Here is an 18,245-nt window from a genome sequence, read left to right on the forward strand (position 1 = left end):
CTGTACCTGATGTTATCTTCCCGAATGAGAACCAGAAACAAGGGACGTCCATTCATTTTCCAATACTGCTTAATGAACTGTAAGGCATTCTACAAAAGAACAGCAAACAATGTCATTTATTCTAGAGGCAGTACAGGGCTGGCATGAACCCATGCACTTCTAGTAAAAACTGCCTTTTACCATTGGTTCCTCATAGAAGTAAGGCATGCAGGATCACCTGGCAGTATTCTCCAATTGCATTGTGCAATGTGCTTTTTACAAAAGCCATTGTAAGAGAAACAGAGACCGCTTAATTATACTTTGATGTTTTTTGAAGGAAGAGTAAAAGTTTTCATATTGACTACATGGTTGATGAGGTTATGCTTAAAATCCATATTTATAGGGAAACTATACGTCTGAAAATTGCAGGTCTCTATAATATATAGCATATATGTATAACAGTACTTCACCTAAACAAACCATTTTCATAAAAATATACCTTACTGCTATTGGATACTCGCACATGGAAAAATCTCATCTGGCTCATATGAAGCACCATGTTCCCACACAAAGGAAAGACACAAATTTATGCTACGTTAAATTAACCAAAGAATGGATAAAGAATGTGTTTTGCTTCTACACATTTCTTTCACAGTAAGAACTGCATTAGTTAGAGCTGTCAGGTGATCAGTATGTGAGTATCAATGGTGATTTAAAATATAAAAATAAGGGCAATATTTACTGATATAGGTATGGGACTGGTTATCCAGAAAGTTCAGAATTACGGGAAAGCCATCTCCCATAGACTCAAATAATTCAAATTTTAAAAATGATTTCCTTTTTCTCTGTGATAATAGAACAGTACCTTGTACTTAATTCTAACGTATGGAGAGGAAAATTATGGAAGACCCCAGATCCGGATATCCTGGTCCTGAGCATTCTGGATAACAGGTCCCATACCTGTATGTATATGCCAATTTGGCAATATATTTAATCTGTTACTTAGTATGCTAGAAATTATCTATTGGTTAACTATATTTTCTGAAGGCATAGCTTTCCTTCATGATTTTTCATTGTTGCCTTAAAAGGTCCTTTAATTCTGTTACATAAGAATGCCTCAGAAATAATGTAAGAAAATAAATCTCTCTAAGTAGATAAAGGGGAATGATTATCTCTCCATAATACAGAAAATGGTCATGCTTTTGAGACATAATTGGCCCCTATGCCATATACACAGCATTGTAAGTATGATACACTCTGCAAGTTGATATGAACCTTAACTCATGGGCATTAACCAAGTGTAAATGATCAAACTAGAAAGTTTTTGTTAATTATTTCTCCCACACATTGTCAGATTTAATTAAAGAGAAACCTTAATGAAGCTTAATTATAGAGGTAGCCAACAGTGGGGAAATAAACCATACTGCTGCACAGTGACCAGGAAAGGGATTTTTTTATACAGATGAAACTAAAGAGAACAAATTACATTTTATTTTTGTCTCATTTACTGAAAGTAACTTTAGGGTGAAGTATTCTTTTTAATCTTTCACTAACCCAAAAGTGAATAGATGCATAGGGACAATATATTAAATAAGCAGAATGCCATGCCTAAGTGCTGATCATCTCAGCATGGTTCCCAGTGCAGCTGCGCAAAGCCAGCCAGTATAAGAGTAACCACTGTACTATCTGGAGAAAGATGAAGTCTTGCAGAGATTTGATCTTTTTTACTGTGAGTGGTTATTGCTTATTTTAATGCATTGTGGTCTCAATGACTTGAGCATTTATTTATAATTAAATTATACAGCCCCATGTTAACTCAGGATTAACTTGCCTTCCAAAGGGGTTTTAAGGTGGAATTCTTTAAGGAGATACATATTTAATTTATTTAATGTGCGATTTAACTTGTACTGGAACAACAAAGCTCCAAGAGTCATTGCTCTGACCCAGAAAGAAAAAACAAGCTCATTCAGCTTCTGAAGCATAGCAGCAGAGTTGCCACAACCAATGATGGCACCACCTATTCAGGATAATGTCAAGGTTTGAAAATATATAAATATATAAAATATATAAAAATAAATAAATGGGTAAGGCAATGATATACTGTGAGTATCCAAGCTAATCTACTAGAGGATTGCGAAAGAGAGGTGATGATAAATAATTATTTTTCCCAGTGCAAGAAACTTGTAACATTCTGACATTTGCATTTATTAGCCAAACTGCCATCAAGCAATACAGGCAAGGAATTCAGCATCTCTCACGGAAAGTTATTGCCACTCAAAGAACAGTCAGCAGCATTCAACACTGAATGTATGTCTCATTGATGTGGCTGTAGATGGGCAGAAGTCTAAGTGGACATTCCAAAGCATATCTATGCTTCATTCTAGCAGCTAGCATAACATGCATGTACATACACTGGAGTCCTGCGCGGGTCGATTTTTTGGGACCCGTACCCGACCCGTACCCGCAACCTGCAATCTGCAACCCAGACCCACATTCTTACCCGCTTGGAACCGCTACCCGACCCTACCCGCAAGTACCTTATCCGCAACCCGGACCCGCAAGAATCAGGAAGTGATGTCATTGTTAACCGGAAGCGTCATCATCGGAAGTAGACATGATCAGAAAAAAAGGAGTAAAACAGTAAGTGTTGTCATTGTAAACCGGAAGTGACGTCATTGAAAGTAGCCGTGACCAGAAAAAAGGAGTAAATATCGCTACTGAAAAGACCCGCGGCCCGACCCGCGACCCGCAAACCGCCGACCCGCATCTTTACCTGTACCCAGAACTTCTCCCCTCAACCCGCAAGGTACCGTAGGTCTTTGCGGGTAACCCACGGGTACCCGACCTGCTGCAGGACTCTAACATACACACACTTCTAAAATACATACCACATTTACTTTCACATTTACTTTTCACATAGAATTCATTACAATTCTCATTTTACGTTTAAGGAAAATCAACACAATAGATCAAGTATTTCTAAAACACATCTTTTTTTCAATTGACTAAACTGGGGTAGGGCATGGTGGTTAAATCCTTAATGACTGACTGAATTCCAAAATTTTCATTCTTATAGGATCTTCCAATTTATTTAACCTTCTTACCAGTCACTAGTGCATTTTTTTCTAGAACCGCACATTTTTGCTTTGTATTCAAAAATCAAAGCTATATAAACTGTTAGTGCTGATTTACCTGTATGTCATCGATCAGCAGCATTACATCCTGCGACATGTAAAAGTCACTTAAATCAAAGACAATAGGGTAAGAAACTACCGTCTTCCCAAGAATACGATAAATCTGTGGAAAGAAATATAGATTGGTTTTACATTGGAAGCCAACGGCAGCTTTTAGATCTGCTAGCACTAACAACAGAAAATTCTCTTGTGCATAACATGCGCATAAACCCCCACACAGGTGACATCTTCTTCTTAAAAAGAAGAGGCCAATGAATATGGATGTTAATCTATATGTTTGCAGGATGCAGAGACCAAGCAAGGCATTTTTTTTACAGCTTTTATAGTGCAGTGGTGATCAGGTTTGTAGATCAATTACAGCTAACAATGCAGATGTTAAAGGTATTCTTTCTTAAATATATCCGTCAATTTGCATTAAATATCCATGACTAATGCCTTGTGTTTTGTGCAGGAATGTATTGAATATCTGACTGATACAAGTAAAATCTCAGGCTGACCTTTTTATAAGGGATTGTTTACCTTAAAGGAAAACTATACCCCCCCACAAACAATGTAGGTCTCTATAAAAACATATTGCATAAAACAGCTCATATGTAAAACCCTGTTTCATTTAAATAAACCATTTTCATAATAATATTCTTTTCCAATATTATGTGCCACGGGTAATCATAAATATAAAACTGCCATTTTAAAAAATAAGGGCCGCCCCCTGGGATCCTAGCAGTCTCGGAGCACACAAACATACCATACATGTTAGGTCACATGAGTTAATTAACAGACAGAGTTCTAACTAATAACAAAGTAATTTTTTAGTATTTAAGTAAATGAGTAGACTTGGCACAGAAGTCATTTTTACTTTTGAAAATATCAGAGCATGAGATGTTATACATGTACAAATTGAAAACAAGAGTCACCTCAAGACTGAATTTAAGCAAATCGGCAGATCTGATTTTCCTAGACAATATTGTCCACATTAGGGCTCTGCAGAAGTTAATACAACTATTTCCCCAACACGATCTTTTGACCACTTCACTATACTGCGAATACACTATAAATGAGGTATTTCTGCAGATTAAAATTCAGATTATCTAAAGGAATTGTGATTCTCTTACTTTTGATGTGCCAAGGCACCCAATTGGCCTGTCAGGCCTTCCAGAGAGTCCCATCTTATTATTTACTCCTAAATGAAGATAAGCCTAAAACATATAAATGAAATTATGAATACAGTATGCTGGGAAAAAAAAAAAACGAGTATGCATAAAACAATTAATATTATTTGCTAAAGCACCCAAAGTTCCTTATAAAGTTGTTTAATCAAAGGCCCCTTTAAGATTACATTCACTTAATGCAGAAGGAAGTAGCAGCATTGTATAAATCTTTTCAAGCAAATTTGTGACTCTACCCATGTGGCTGAATTTCATCTCCCAGGAAGGTGAACTTTGCCCAGTTGACTACAAATCATTTTTCTATTTTCACAAATGACCAACTGATTTCAAAACACAGTGCAAATTGTTAGTCTGCACAATGTACTTGTATTTGGTGCCAAAACCACCTAATTCTACTCCACCCCTGGTTATACTAGTATGTGTCTGTGCGTGTGTATATCAGGCTTTCTTAAAATTGTTTTCTGAGATGGCTGTGAATATTATGTATTCATGTGTACAAAACATTTTAATTTCAGGTAAGACCATTACTCCAATTTATGGAGTTAGTTTATAAAATTCAGATAAGTTTCAATGTTATATATTTTAATTTACAATTACCCTAGATTGTTTGATTCTTGAAGAGCAAATGCAAGAGGAGAAAAATATAATTAAGATGCTTCCACTCCTTTAAAGCTAACTTTTTGCACACAGTAGCTCAGTAGAGAAGGAGGGCTTATATGGGCATGTTTCTGTTTTATCCAATGCTCTTAGCTTTAAATAAAAATAGCTGCTATAAGCTGGTCTGGATGGTACCTGTGAGAATGGCATGCATTCCTGCCAATCATATCAAGACAGTCCGTTCAGATCACAAAGAAGATATTGTAGACATGTAGCAACCTGGTTATTAACACTGCTGAAATGCATGAGAACTCCAGTTATAAACAAAAATATTGGCATCAGCAAATCTATTCCAGATGGTATATATTTTTTAGGTAAGGCCTTTTGCAAACTCACCTGTTTTGTTATTTCAAAGAACAAGAGTAAGGTTTTCAGTTCAAAAATGGCAACTGTTACAAATATTTTCAGAATGTAGTTAGCTGTTTTAAGGCAAATGCTTTTTTGCTTGTGATGAATGGCATAGAAGGCATGTATTCTGGCCACCAGCTGCCTCTTTAATAAGGTTATTTTGTCTATAAACAAATTATGTACCTGCACATATGTGGCATGTGCAACGCAATTAACATTATTGTTTATTTAGAAAGTGCCAACTTATTCTGCATTGCTTTGCAGACCATTCACACACACACACACACACACACACACACACACACACACGCACACTATGGTCACTTTTATCAGGGGCTAATTAACAGGTAGGATTTTGGAGTGTGGAAGGAAATGTAGCACCTTGTCGAAACCCATGCAAGTACAGGAGACAATACAAACTAATATGCATGTATGCACATATATGTTTATTTATAAAGTGCTACAGAGTTCAAGATTGATTGTGGGGGATAGAGGTGGAAGTCTGGAAGCCGGTTAGAAGGAGAATGCAATTGTCTGGATAGGATAAGAGCATGGATTAGAGTTTTAGCTGTTATATGTGAAAAAGGGTGGAATTGTGCCAATATTGCAGAGAGGGAATGAATCAGGTTTTGTTCTGGCAGACATTGTTCCTGCTGGAAGACCCCAGAACAACTAACCACAGTTCCACCCATGCTGCCTGTAATCTGGGCACATTGGGCTGACTTTCAGGATTTTACCGTATACAAGCAAGTGTTTACTCACCCATGAAGAGGCTAGAAAAAAGAATAGTAAGTTTATTGTTATCAGAGTATACTGTATATTGCACAAGCAGCGTAATTTGTGGATATCTAGCAAGCACCTGCTGAAAAGCTGGTAGCCTCCTCATGCTGAATATCTGGGACATGTGCACCCAGGTTACACAGTGTACTTTGTGAGTCTTTAAATTAGTATTGCACTACTTCCTTAATATAATGACCTTCAGTATCTCCACCAAATAAGCCAATAGCATTGGAATTCTGCAATTCATTTATCGATGACATAAATGCATTGATGCATGCTCTTCGAGTTAGAACTGAAAAGTGGAAATGGAGCCTCAGAAATGCCGGGTAAGCTAAAGACCCGATACATGCACACATGATGGATATCTATTGAACTACTTTTCCGTTATGGATAATCAACACTAGTATGATCGTGCTAAAGACTGAGCACACACATTTCTAACTGGGAGGTGTCATAAGGACCAATGATGAAACAGTTTAGTTAGACGTACCCTAAAAATATAAAATGATTGGTCAATATATGGCCAAACAACTTGTGCTGATTTTCCTTTCACTTTCCCTAACAACAGATCGATCAACAATGGCTAGTGTAGGTCACAAATTTATATTTATATACAATGAAAACCATTATAAGAACAAACAACATCACTGATAGTATAATGAAATACACTAAAGTATGTTGAATTCGGGGGGCGTGGCTATGTAGGGCGAGCGGGAAGACGTGTTCGGCTAGAGCTCTGTGTGGAACCCATCCTGATTGCATACCCTGCCACATCCTAGAGCTGCATCTCACCCTCCAGACCCTGGGGGATACTATCAGGACAGTCATATGAGTGCCCGCAGCCGCAACCGACGCTCAAGGTCCCTCCATACTGCCCCTAAACAACACCGCCGGGGCGAGGGCGACGCCATCTTGTCGAGGCCCGCGGCCTGCACCAGCACAGACACGCGCACAGGTATGTCTGATCCCTCCGGCACTGACCCGGAACGGCCGGCCGATATCTCCCCTGAATCCAGCATGCTGCTGGGGGCCATTAAAGAGTCCCAGACAGCGATATCGGCCAAGATGGATGATCTGCGTGTTGAGATCCAAACGGAGATCGCTCTGTTCCGGGCCGACTTGGCGAAAATTCGCGGCCGGGTGACGGAGACGGAACATCGCATCAGCGAGGCGGAGGACACGCTGCGCCAACAACAGCCGGCTATAGCGGAGCTGCAGCGCCAAGTCAAGCTTTTATCGCAGAGAGCAGAGGACGCTGAAAACAGAACGCGTCGCAACAACGTGCGCATCATAGGCCTGCCAGAAGGCTCCGAAGGCCTAAGCCCGGCTGACTTTATTGAACAACTGATTAAAGACCTCCTGGCACCGCTTGCCCTGTCTACGGCCTACACGGTGGAACGGGCCCATAGGATCCCAACGAGGCAAGTTCCAGGGGCTCCACCTAGGCCTTTCATCCTCCGTCTACTGAATTACCGCGACAGAGACGCCATCCTGCTGGCAGCGCGGAAGAAAGGGGAAGTTAAATACCTCAACGCTACTCTACAATTTTATCCCGACTTCTCTGCAGAAGTCCAACGGCAACGCCGCACGTTCCAGGATGTCAAGAAGCGGCTCCGTGACAAAGGCATCAAATACGGTATGCTGTACCCTAGCAGGCTCCGGGTCGTTGATGGCCAGCAGGTCCGATTTTTCACAGACCCTGAAGAAGTGGGGCTGTGGCTTGACAAGCGCTGAGACAGTTATCATGGTGGGGCACGGCAAAGTCCCTGGATGCAGGCATCGGCCTGGGCGGCCCTCGCCAGGCAATCCAAGCGCCTACGACACTTCTTTCCAGAAGGGTAAAATTGCTTATTTGGCTCTAGCCGTTCACTGTTATTAAGTTACGAACTACCTTTCCAGATAGTTACGGGGTGCCTCCCGCTTAGGCAGTCAGTTTAGGGTATCGGGACTCTTCGTGTTCCAGAAGGGTCAGGGTGGGGGGATTCTTGGTAGCAGCCAAGAACATTGGGACTCACAGGACACGGGATAATCTCGACTGTTTCGATACGTGTACCTGTAATATTTTATGTGCTTTGAAATGTCTATCACTGTCACTACATGTTTCTTCTTCTACTCTTTTCCCTTTCTTTTTCAATTCTCTTCTTTCTATGCTCTCTTGAGGGGGGGACCGAACTCCAGGCAGGGGAATGGCACTGTGCGGCTCCAACCATATATTCATCACACACATGGCGGACCTACGGATCATTAGCTGGAACGTTAGGGGGTTAGGTGACAAATTGAAACGTACCCTTGTTTTTGATTTTGTCAAGAGGTATAAACCTGACGTACTCCTCTTGCAGGAGACCCACTTAACTGGGCAGAAAATTTTGGCACTAAAACGGGCATGGGTAGGCAGAACCTTTCAGTCCACATACTCGTCCTACTCAAGGGGGGTGGCTATCCTAGTGCACAAAAAACTTAACTTCCAGGTAAGGCAAGTCAAACAGGACCCCAACGGACGCTATGTCATAGTGCAAGCACAGATTAATGGGCTCCTCCTTACGTTAGCCTCCATTTATCTTCCCCCTGCAGCTGATGACCAGCTACTGACACTAATCACTACTTCCTTAGCGAGTTTCACCCCTGCTCCAACTCTGCTCTTTGGGGACTTCAATGCGGTGCTGCAACCGGCAACCGATACACTGACGGGTACTCACTATAGCAAGCTTCCCTTGGGCACCTGGGCCTGCACTAACAGCCTCACGGAGCTTTGGAGGTGGAAACACCCCCTAAAAAGAGAGTTTTCATGTTACTCGGCCTCTCATAAAACCCACTCCCGCATTGATTTGGTCTTTGCCCTACCTGAGTCCTTGCCGCTCATACAAGAGATAGAATACCTGCCGAGAGGCATATCGGACCATGCCCCGCTTACGCTAACACTTAGATTGCACCCTGATCCGCCCGATAGGATATGGAGGCTTCCCCCTCACTGGGTGGGACACACAACAGTGGAAGCCATAGTACACCCCGCAGTCTCTCACTACTGGCAAATAAACCCCCACACAGCAGATCTTTTCACTGTATGGGATGCCTTCAAGGCCACAACACGGGGAGCCTATATTTCGGGGATTAGCAAGGCCAAACAATCTCTTGCTCAAAAGATTGATTCACTAGAGGCAGAGACCGCCGAAAAAGAACAGGCTTACCTAGGGGACCCCACGGACGAGATGAGGAACGAGTGGCTCCAGGCAGCCCGTCTCCTTTCATTAGCCTCCATAGAACGTGCACAGGCACACATACTCAGACAGCAATACACGATTTTTGAGTCTGGGGACAAGGCGGGGAAACTCCTAGCAATGTTAGCCAGGGAAGACAGACCCACGGCCACGATCCCCCTTATCAGAGATGCCACTGACACCCTGGTCACGCACCCCCGCCGTGTCTTGGATGCCTTCAAACAGTTTTACCAGGATTTATATTCTGCCAAATCAGTGCAAACTGATGAGGACATTCTCACATATTTGGGAGCCGCTCAGCTGCCATACCTCTCTGACAACAGCCAGATACTCTTGGAAGCGCCCATAACACTTGAGGAGGTGGAAGAGGCAGTGAAAGCTTCCCCCACAGGCAAGGCCCCGGGCCCAGACGGGCTCCCAGCCGAGTTCTACAAACACCACTTACAATTGCTGGGACCCCACCTAACTGGTCTAATGAACGAAATAGCCAGCAGGGGTACCACACCTCTGTCCATGTCGCAGGCCTTCATATCCTTAATACCCAAAAAAGGGAAGGACGCACTTCAGTGCTCCGCTTATCGCCCGATATCCCTTATAAATTTTGACGCCAAATTGCTAGCTAAGATCCTGGCGAACAGGCTCAAGCCTTTTATGAAAGATCTAGTACACTCTGATCAGACTGGGTTCATACCCACTAGAGCTACTGATGTGAACATCAGGAGGCTCTTTACTCACCTCCAACTGCAACATGATAACATGGGTACTCGGGCGATAGCGGCTCTGGATGCGGAGAAGGCCTTCGACTCGGTCGAATGGCCCTTCCTCTGGCAGACCCTAAAGCGCTTCGGCTTTGGTCCCCGGTACCTCTGCTGGCTTCAGGCACTGTATAATTCTCCCACGGCCCAAATTAGAGCGAATAATATGCTATCCCCCACCTTTGCACTACAGAGGGGCACCAGGCAAGGCTGCCCGCTTTCACCCTTCCTGTTTTGCCTAGCTATGGAACCCTTGGCCGAGATAATCAGAAATAAGCCGGACATTGGCGGTTTAATTAGGGGTAACCTAGTGGAAAAAATTGCCCTTTACGCAGACGATTTACTTCTATTCCTAGACAGCCCCAACCGCTCCTTGACCAATCTCCTTAGTGTTATTGATGAGAACGGTAAGTTCTCGGGCTTGAAAGTGAACTGGGGAAAATCCACCCTATTCGCGATAGATGTTGAGGCCAAAAACCACCTACCCCCCGACTCCCCACTCCAATGGGTGGACAAATTCACATATCTTGGGATCCAGGTTACACGAGATGTCACTCAGTATAGGAAACTCAATATTGACCCCATCCTCACTGACATGAAAACTAAATTTTCACTTTGGGCTTCGCTTCCTCTTTCGCTGTATGGCAGACTCAACCTGGTCAAAATGAAATTTCTCCCTAAATTTTTGTATGTTTTCAGAAATACACCGATCTGCTTGCCTAAATGTTTTTTTTCTCATGTGGACTCACAACTCCGCTCTTTCATTTGGGACAACAAAAACCCGAGGATAAGCTTCTCCACTTTACAACGCTCAACTCAGGCAGGTGGCCTGGCATTGCCCAACCTATACCACTATTACTTGGCGGCAATTCTGGTGACAAGTAGATGGTGGTTTGAGTCAGACTGCTCGAACTCGGCAGTGACCCTGGAAGCTGCCGTTTTGGGGTCAAGGGAGGCCCTGCGGCTCTTGGTATACAGGGGAAGGGAGGCACACCCAATGGTCACCAGGTCCATGATCACCACTATCACAGCCTGGAAAGTCACACAATCTATTTTCACCCCCAAGGGCCTGACTGTGTACTCCCCTCATGCTCCACTATGGCGCAATGTGAATCTCCCTCTTATGCTGGACATCCCCGACTATCATATTTGGGCAACAGCCGGCCTGAGATTTGTGAAAGATTTGTTCCCCCAGGACCAATTCCTCAGTAGAGACCAACTGCAAACCTCGTTTCCAGTTACCCAGGCGGCATATTTTCGGAGCTGCCTACTCCATCATGCAGCAAAAAAGCAACTCGTTGGTCCTCTGACACTTATCCAAGCTTCCGAATTGGAAACCAAACTACAACTGCAGGATGTACCCAAACCTCTCTCCACTATCTACCAAACCATTCAATCATGGCAAGACAGACAGCAGCTCCGCACTTATGACAAATGGCTTTTAGACATAGTGGACTTAGATCCCGATAAGTGGTCGGAAATTCTCCGGTTACTGACTCAACCCTTGATTGCCAGCAGAGACAAGCTGATTCAGGTGAAATTCCTACATCGCTCCTACTTAACTCCTGAGCGCCTCCACCACATTACTCCCACCAGAGACGCCAATTGTACTCGAGGGTGTGGCCACCCGGGGACTTGGCTACATATGATATGGGCTTGCCCCAAACTAGTGACCTACTGGACACAATTAACCGCCTTTATATCTAAAATAATGGTCCTCGAGTTACCTCTGGACCCAGCACTGGCGCTCTTGGGTTTGACGAAGGGATTTGTTGACAAGGGTTCCGACAGAATATTGCTTCAATTGTTAATGTACTATGCACGTAAACAGATAATTTTGAAATGGAACAGGCCTGATCCTCCAACACTTGCTACCTGGAAAGAATTAGTTAATAAGGCACTGCCATGCTACAAAGCTGCCTATTTTGCTAGAGGCTGTATGGACAAGTTCATAGACATTTGGATGATCTGGGTGCTTAACCCTGCAACTAACAGCCCACATGTTTTTTGAGGTCTAGAATGTTGGCATTGTGTTATTGTGTATGATTACTCTGTACGTTCGACCCCCCCCTCCGCCCTCCTCTACTTTACTTTCCTTTTCCTCTACCTTTCCTTTCTCTTTTTCTTTTTTCCTTTTTTTTTTTTTTTTTTTTTTTTTTTTTTCTGTGATTTGTATCTCTTCGTGTGGATGCATTGTTGTTAAAATCAATAAAAAGAAGTTTAAAAAAAAAAAAAAGTATGTTGAATTCTTTGATGTGTATAAAACACATCAGAGACAATTAACACAGCTATTTTATTAAGAACATTGCAGTAACAAGTCATTCAGCAACAAAATCTATAGTAATTATTTCACTCTTGTTCCAGTTTTCAGGTCCTACTGGGCTTTCCTGCGGATTGTGAAAATATATCCTTAAGGCTCTATGGCAAAACTGTCATGAATGGGAATTAAAAGATAGAGAGATTAAGTCCACTGCTTTGGGGATTACACTAATGAAATAAACATTTTCCATAAAAACAGCTATTGTAAATGAAGTGGTGATGGCTAAACCTGCTTGGTTATAATAAGAATAATGCATCACTGCTATTAAGATATCCTTAGGGGGTTAAAGGTTTGAAGATATAATTGATGGAGGGAATCTTACCGTACTCTCTTCAAGGGGAAGTCTGCATTAGGTTTAGAAACAGACAGACAATACAAACCATCTTAGAATAGGAGAGAATAAACAAGGCAATGCAGAGTTAACACTATACTACCACCATGGAATCCATGCCTCTATTAATATCAGTTTCTTAATCCTTTCCTCTCTACTCAGATACTTAAAACCAAGATTGTGCCTTGGCCCCTTCACACTGTAATTCCTAAGGAGCTTACAACATCCCTGGTCACCATGCAGGTACTTACTAAATAACATCAGTAAAAGGAATTGGAAATCGGGCTGCAGTACATTTCAAGCAGCAATTCTTTCATGAACAGATGTGCCCTTTACCCTTACCTAAAGCATGCTGTCTGCATTTTTGAATCAGTGACAATATGTTCTATTTCCCTCTGCTGATATTGTATTGAGGCTGCTTTGCACGATATAACGCACTCAGATTAGGGTACTTGAGCCAGCAGTAGCTAAACAGAAACAAGTCAGTGACTTGTTTACCTTCAGATTTTGGATACGCATTATGCAGATTGTCACAATCAATATTAGAGCTTCTGGTAGTTGGTTGGCACCTATCTTCTGTGAATGTGCAAAATATCAAGCTCACAGTGTTACAATGGTAAATGTGCAATATATTTTGTATGGCGTAACAAAGAAGCCATGCCAGAGTTCATTGCTGTCCTGTATAGCAGCACCAGAGAGGACCTCACAGAACTATTTATGCTATAAAATAGGGTATATACAACAAACCACACATTACTCAGATGTAATCAAAAAGGGAAATTGGATTCTTAAAGGAGAAGGAAAGCTATGGAGGCATTTTGTTGCCAATAGAATAGCTGCAATAGTGCAAGCTAGAATGCTATATTTATTCTGTAGAATGCTTTACCATACCAGAGTAAAAAGCTCTAGAAGCTCTCTGTTTGTTTAGGATAGCAGCTGCAGTATTAGCTTGGTGTGAGATCACTTCCTGCCTGAGTCTCTCCCTGCTCACTTATAGCTCTGGGCTCAGATTACAGCAGAGAAGGGAGGGGGGAGAGGTGCAAACTGAGCATGCTCGGGGCAGGGAGGTTTAAGCTGAAGGCAGGAAGTCTGATACAGAAGTCGATGTGTACACAATAGAAGGAAAGAAATGCTGTTTCTTTTGACAGGGGACTCAGAGCAGCACTACTTTGAGGGTTTACTGGTATATTTAGGTGGACCTTTCTGATAAGGCTTACTTAGTTTTAACCTTTCCTTCTCCTCTAAGGAGGAATGTAACTAAAAACTGCAAGCAATGTTTAAAATGGCGTTTTTGTGAATGTTAAGTGCTGCTCACATTGTAACATCACTCGCTGGTGTATATTACATCGTTAAACAAAGCATTAACATCTGCTCTGAAGTTTCATTAAATATTTTGTCACCAAATACACTTTGAGATTTTTTTTTTTATTACATACACTGCGTATGTTCTCAAAAGCCATTTGGTCACAAACTTTGTGAGGAAATCGCTGAGGTATGTCAAAAAGGACGCAAACCTGGTCGCTAACATTTGCAGTGGTCTTTGTGAACTTTTTTGCGCTACTGTAACATATTACATTCCCCCATACAATTCAAAGGTAAAGAGCCACACTCACACCAATCACTGTTTGAAGTCACAGTTCCCCCAATAATGTAATACTTGAGTGACAAGTGGATGAGATTTTAAAAAAAATCCATCTTTTTGTAATTGATGAACTGTGTTTAAAGCAGCACTTAAATAACGGACAATAAGAAACTTGTAGCTATTGATGATTATTACATAACTAAATGGACAGGATAACGCCTGTTAACTATAGATGAGGAAAAATATGTCTAGACATTTGGCTAAATGGCTTACCTTGTATCACTATTACCAAGGTTTTGCAGTCTCATTTGCTAAATATCAAAGTTTAGTGGGCTAAGGCTAGAGCCACACAGGGGGATGAAAATGGCCTGCTGAAATACACAGGCCAATAATCAGCACCCACATGGGCATTACACTCCTCTCCTGACTGCAACCAGAACTATAATGTTGCTTGGCTGCAGGTACACACAGCAGCAACAATTCCAAGTGCAGGCAGGATAGGACGCTAATGCCACCAAGTGGCACTAGACTAAAGGGCTTACAGCACGTTGCCCAGAGGCTGCAATGCTCTGCAGTTAAATTTCCCTCAGTTTGAGGTGGGTGGGGTTTGATTAGCTGCACCTAAACAGACCTTATAAATAGAACCCCTGGTACTCCTGTGGATAGCTGCTTTGTAACTGGGTGCTATTTAAGAGGGGATTTTAAAGTAGGGTTTAAAAACACCAGCATTTTAAACATCAGTTTGAAACAAGGAGATAAAAACAAATAAAACAATTATTAGAACTTATTAAAATGTGGTGATGAGTTTCAGAAAGATTGAATATGCCATATGTATGAAAATTGCTAGCGTCCATGTGCTACAATACTTAGTGATATGGTTGGTAAAAAAATGCATTTAATTAGTAAGAGCAGGCGAAGAGAGGCCAATGAAACCTGCAAATAATGCAATCAAATGAGCTAAAATAGAGCTGGAGAAGAGTAATGCAGCAATAAGTAAACCAAATACCAAATTATTTTTTAAACATGTAAATAGCAAAAACAAATGAATCAAGAAGGGATGGGACACTTAGTTCAATAACTAAAGTAAATTGGTTGATGAGAACAGAATAAAAGCAGAGATTCTGAATGGTTATTTTTGTGCCTGTTTACAAAACCAGAGAAGGAAAGTTATAGATATGGGTAAAAAGATGGAACTATAGCTAAATATGAAGAAACAAGGGTTATGACAACAGGACAGACAGCTACCTTTAAAGTGTATAATGAGGACAAAGAAATAGTTGACAGTTTTTTGCCTCATTGGATCAATTATTAAACACAAAGTGTTGATATAAGCAGCAGACTGGAACTTGGTAGAACAAAGATAAAAGACATAGAAAAGATTTTCAAATGCACTGATGGCTCTCTGCAAACAAAGATCAAAATACTATGGTATTTTCTCTCTATAGAAGTGAAAGCTAGACAATGAAGAAGCACATCTAGCCACATACTGATTACTATGAACTTTGGTGTTGGCAAAAACTTTTACAGGATGGATGTAAATAAAACAAACAAATGATAATTTAATAATAACATGTCACATTGTTCAGGAATGATTTTGGAGCCGTCACCAAAGCCGATTTGCTCTCGGTTCTTCAGTTTAGTTGGATGACAATTGTGCACATCACTTTTCAAATAGTGCAGTAGCCTTTCAATTGAATTGAGATAAAGGCTTTGACTCGGCACAACAACAGTAAAACTCTTTATTACAGAATCTGAACAAATTACTACAATACATATAGTTTCTATAGGGTATGGCAGAATCAGGGTGCTTTAAAGAGGATTAAAGTAACCTGAAAATGATCAAGAACGCAACTAATAGAAAATTAAAACATGCTGCAATCAACACAATATACAGAGCTTGACTACTCAGAAAAGACAAGCATCGTTATGCATATTTCGCAGCCTTTTCATATACTAACCCCTAAGAGTTACAGTCTTTTGACAATCAACATATAGGACGGAAAAAGGCATGGAATATTGCAGTAAACTCTACTAGTCAACACAGCTCCACCAAACAATTAAATAAACAATAATGGCCAATTAGAATTTCTGGGTGCTGAAAATATTTCTGCTTTGCGAAAAGCAGCAGCTCCATTATCATGTTCCTGATTAACAAGTGCACAAACCATGCCCTGTAGTGATAAGTCTGACAAACCTTATGTTGCCTTTAAATTATTCTTTGCTCTGTCAGCTTTTTCTGTGTGTTCAAAGCATAGCTGTGATCAATTGTAAATGCAGCCAGAAAAATGCTGCCAGCAGCACATGAAAAAACCGAGCATCATTAATCTATCCTCCAAATGTCTGCTTTGGCCTTAGCAAAAATCCAAAATGTTCAGTCAAAGCGGGATTCTTAATGGCAAATGCGAATGAGACTTATTTTAGAAACACATTCATGTTATCCGAATTAGCCAACTGCTAAAGACCTAGTGAGTTGGGTTAGTTGTTACCAGGAAACGGTTTATTTCCTCACGTTAATAATAAATCATGGGAGACAGACACTCAATTTCCCTGGCGCAGATACACTATTATGTCAATAAGGAAGAAAAATGCTGCTGCTACAGTGGCAATCTGCATAAAGGAATAGTAGCCAAGCCTTGGAATTGGCAGAAAACTGAGGCTTGACTGGCAACACTTGCATTCATTACTATACTTTTCAATGGAGAAATCAAAAATAAACACTAAAATGTACCCATTTCAACCCTGGAACCTATACATAAGAAGAGTGGTTTATTTTCTTCAGTTAACCTGTTTCTCCCATAGTCACTACATGATTAATTCATATGCCAAAGTGTAATTTAACAACATATTTTAAACAATTGCATATTAGATTATTATTTTTCTTATATTTTAGAATAACATTGCTAAATAGGCAAAACCCTGTAAACAAAGAGAGAGAAGCTGAATTTAATGCTTCCAGAAAGAATGTGGATAATTGTACAAGTAAAGTCAAAATTTGCTAGGCATGTCCCAGTGAGCAAAATCACTAACTTTTGAACAGGGACCAGTGTTCCAACGCTTTAAAAAAATTAACAAACAGGGGTAAGTATGGTGGCATTGTTTCTTGGTATCAGGCATCTCCTGCAGTTTCCTGGGATTGACACATGTGCAGTACGGCAAAGGCTATACTGTATTTACCATATAGGCCTACAGTATATGGTAAATTTCAAAAAGCTAAATCCAGCAGCAAAGGTGAGGGGTAGGCCAAGTACCAGTCTTTGTTGCAGTTGATGTGTGCACAGGATAGCCTGGCCTTCTTCTTTGAGAGAAGGAGGAAAGCTGTGGTCCAAGCACTACAAAACTGTACTCTGCTGAACTGTGCAAATGCAAGGCATCCTAGGACCATAGCAAAGATAGTGCCCCTCTACTCTGTAAGAAAGTACCCTAAGTTGGTTTGTATTTTGAAACAGAGGACAGGGATCCATGGTAAGAGGTTAGTGACTTTAGAACTAACCCCGTGTTTTTTACTTTAATTGTCCATTACTAGGGCAGCTAAATATTCTTTAGTTAGGGCAGAATAAGCAGAAAACATTCTAAATGTATCAGTATGTTAAAATTCACCTGAATATAAAAGAGAATAACACTATAAACGCATGGAAAAAATTAGAAAATGAATGAAGGGTCTATAGAGTGAGTCATGTAAACAGTTTAAATATTCAAGCAAATGAGGAGAGTCTCTTATCTCCAGTGTAGGGATGCACTAAATCCCTGGCATAGCCATTCCTCATTGCCTAATCTCAGTGCCTAACCTCAATAATGTTCTCCTGGGTGTATGGAAGCAAATTCTACCAGAAATGTTTCAATGTCAAGTAAAGCATTGCCAGAAGAGTAGAAGCTGTTTTAGCAGTGAAGAGAGTAGCACATTCATGTTAATACTCGTAG

The 18,245-nt window shown here is 41.1% G+C and overlaps 1 protein-coding gene across 1 annotated transcript in view; it reads right to left on the bottom strand.

Annotated features, from left to right (window-relative positions):
* phkb.L (phosphorylase kinase, beta L homeolog) overlaps positions 1-18,245 on the bottom strand; it is a 205,584-nt gene that overhangs the window by 45,545 nt on the left and 141,794 nt on the right. Inside the window, 3 exon segments of the mRNA XM_041590233.1 lie at positions 7-89; positions 3,172-3,276; positions 4,286-4,369. Of these exon segments, the coding sequence (XP_041446167.1) occupies positions 7-89; positions 3,172-3,276; positions 4,286-4,369 (272 nt within the window).

Source organism: Xenopus laevis, chromosome 4L (assembly GCF_017654675.1).
Source record: "Xenopus laevis strain J_2021 chromosome 4L, Xenopus_laevis_v10.1, whole genome shotgun sequence".
NCBI classification, from domain to species: Eukaryota; Metazoa; Chordata; class Amphibia; order Anura; family Pipidae; genus Xenopus; species Xenopus laevis.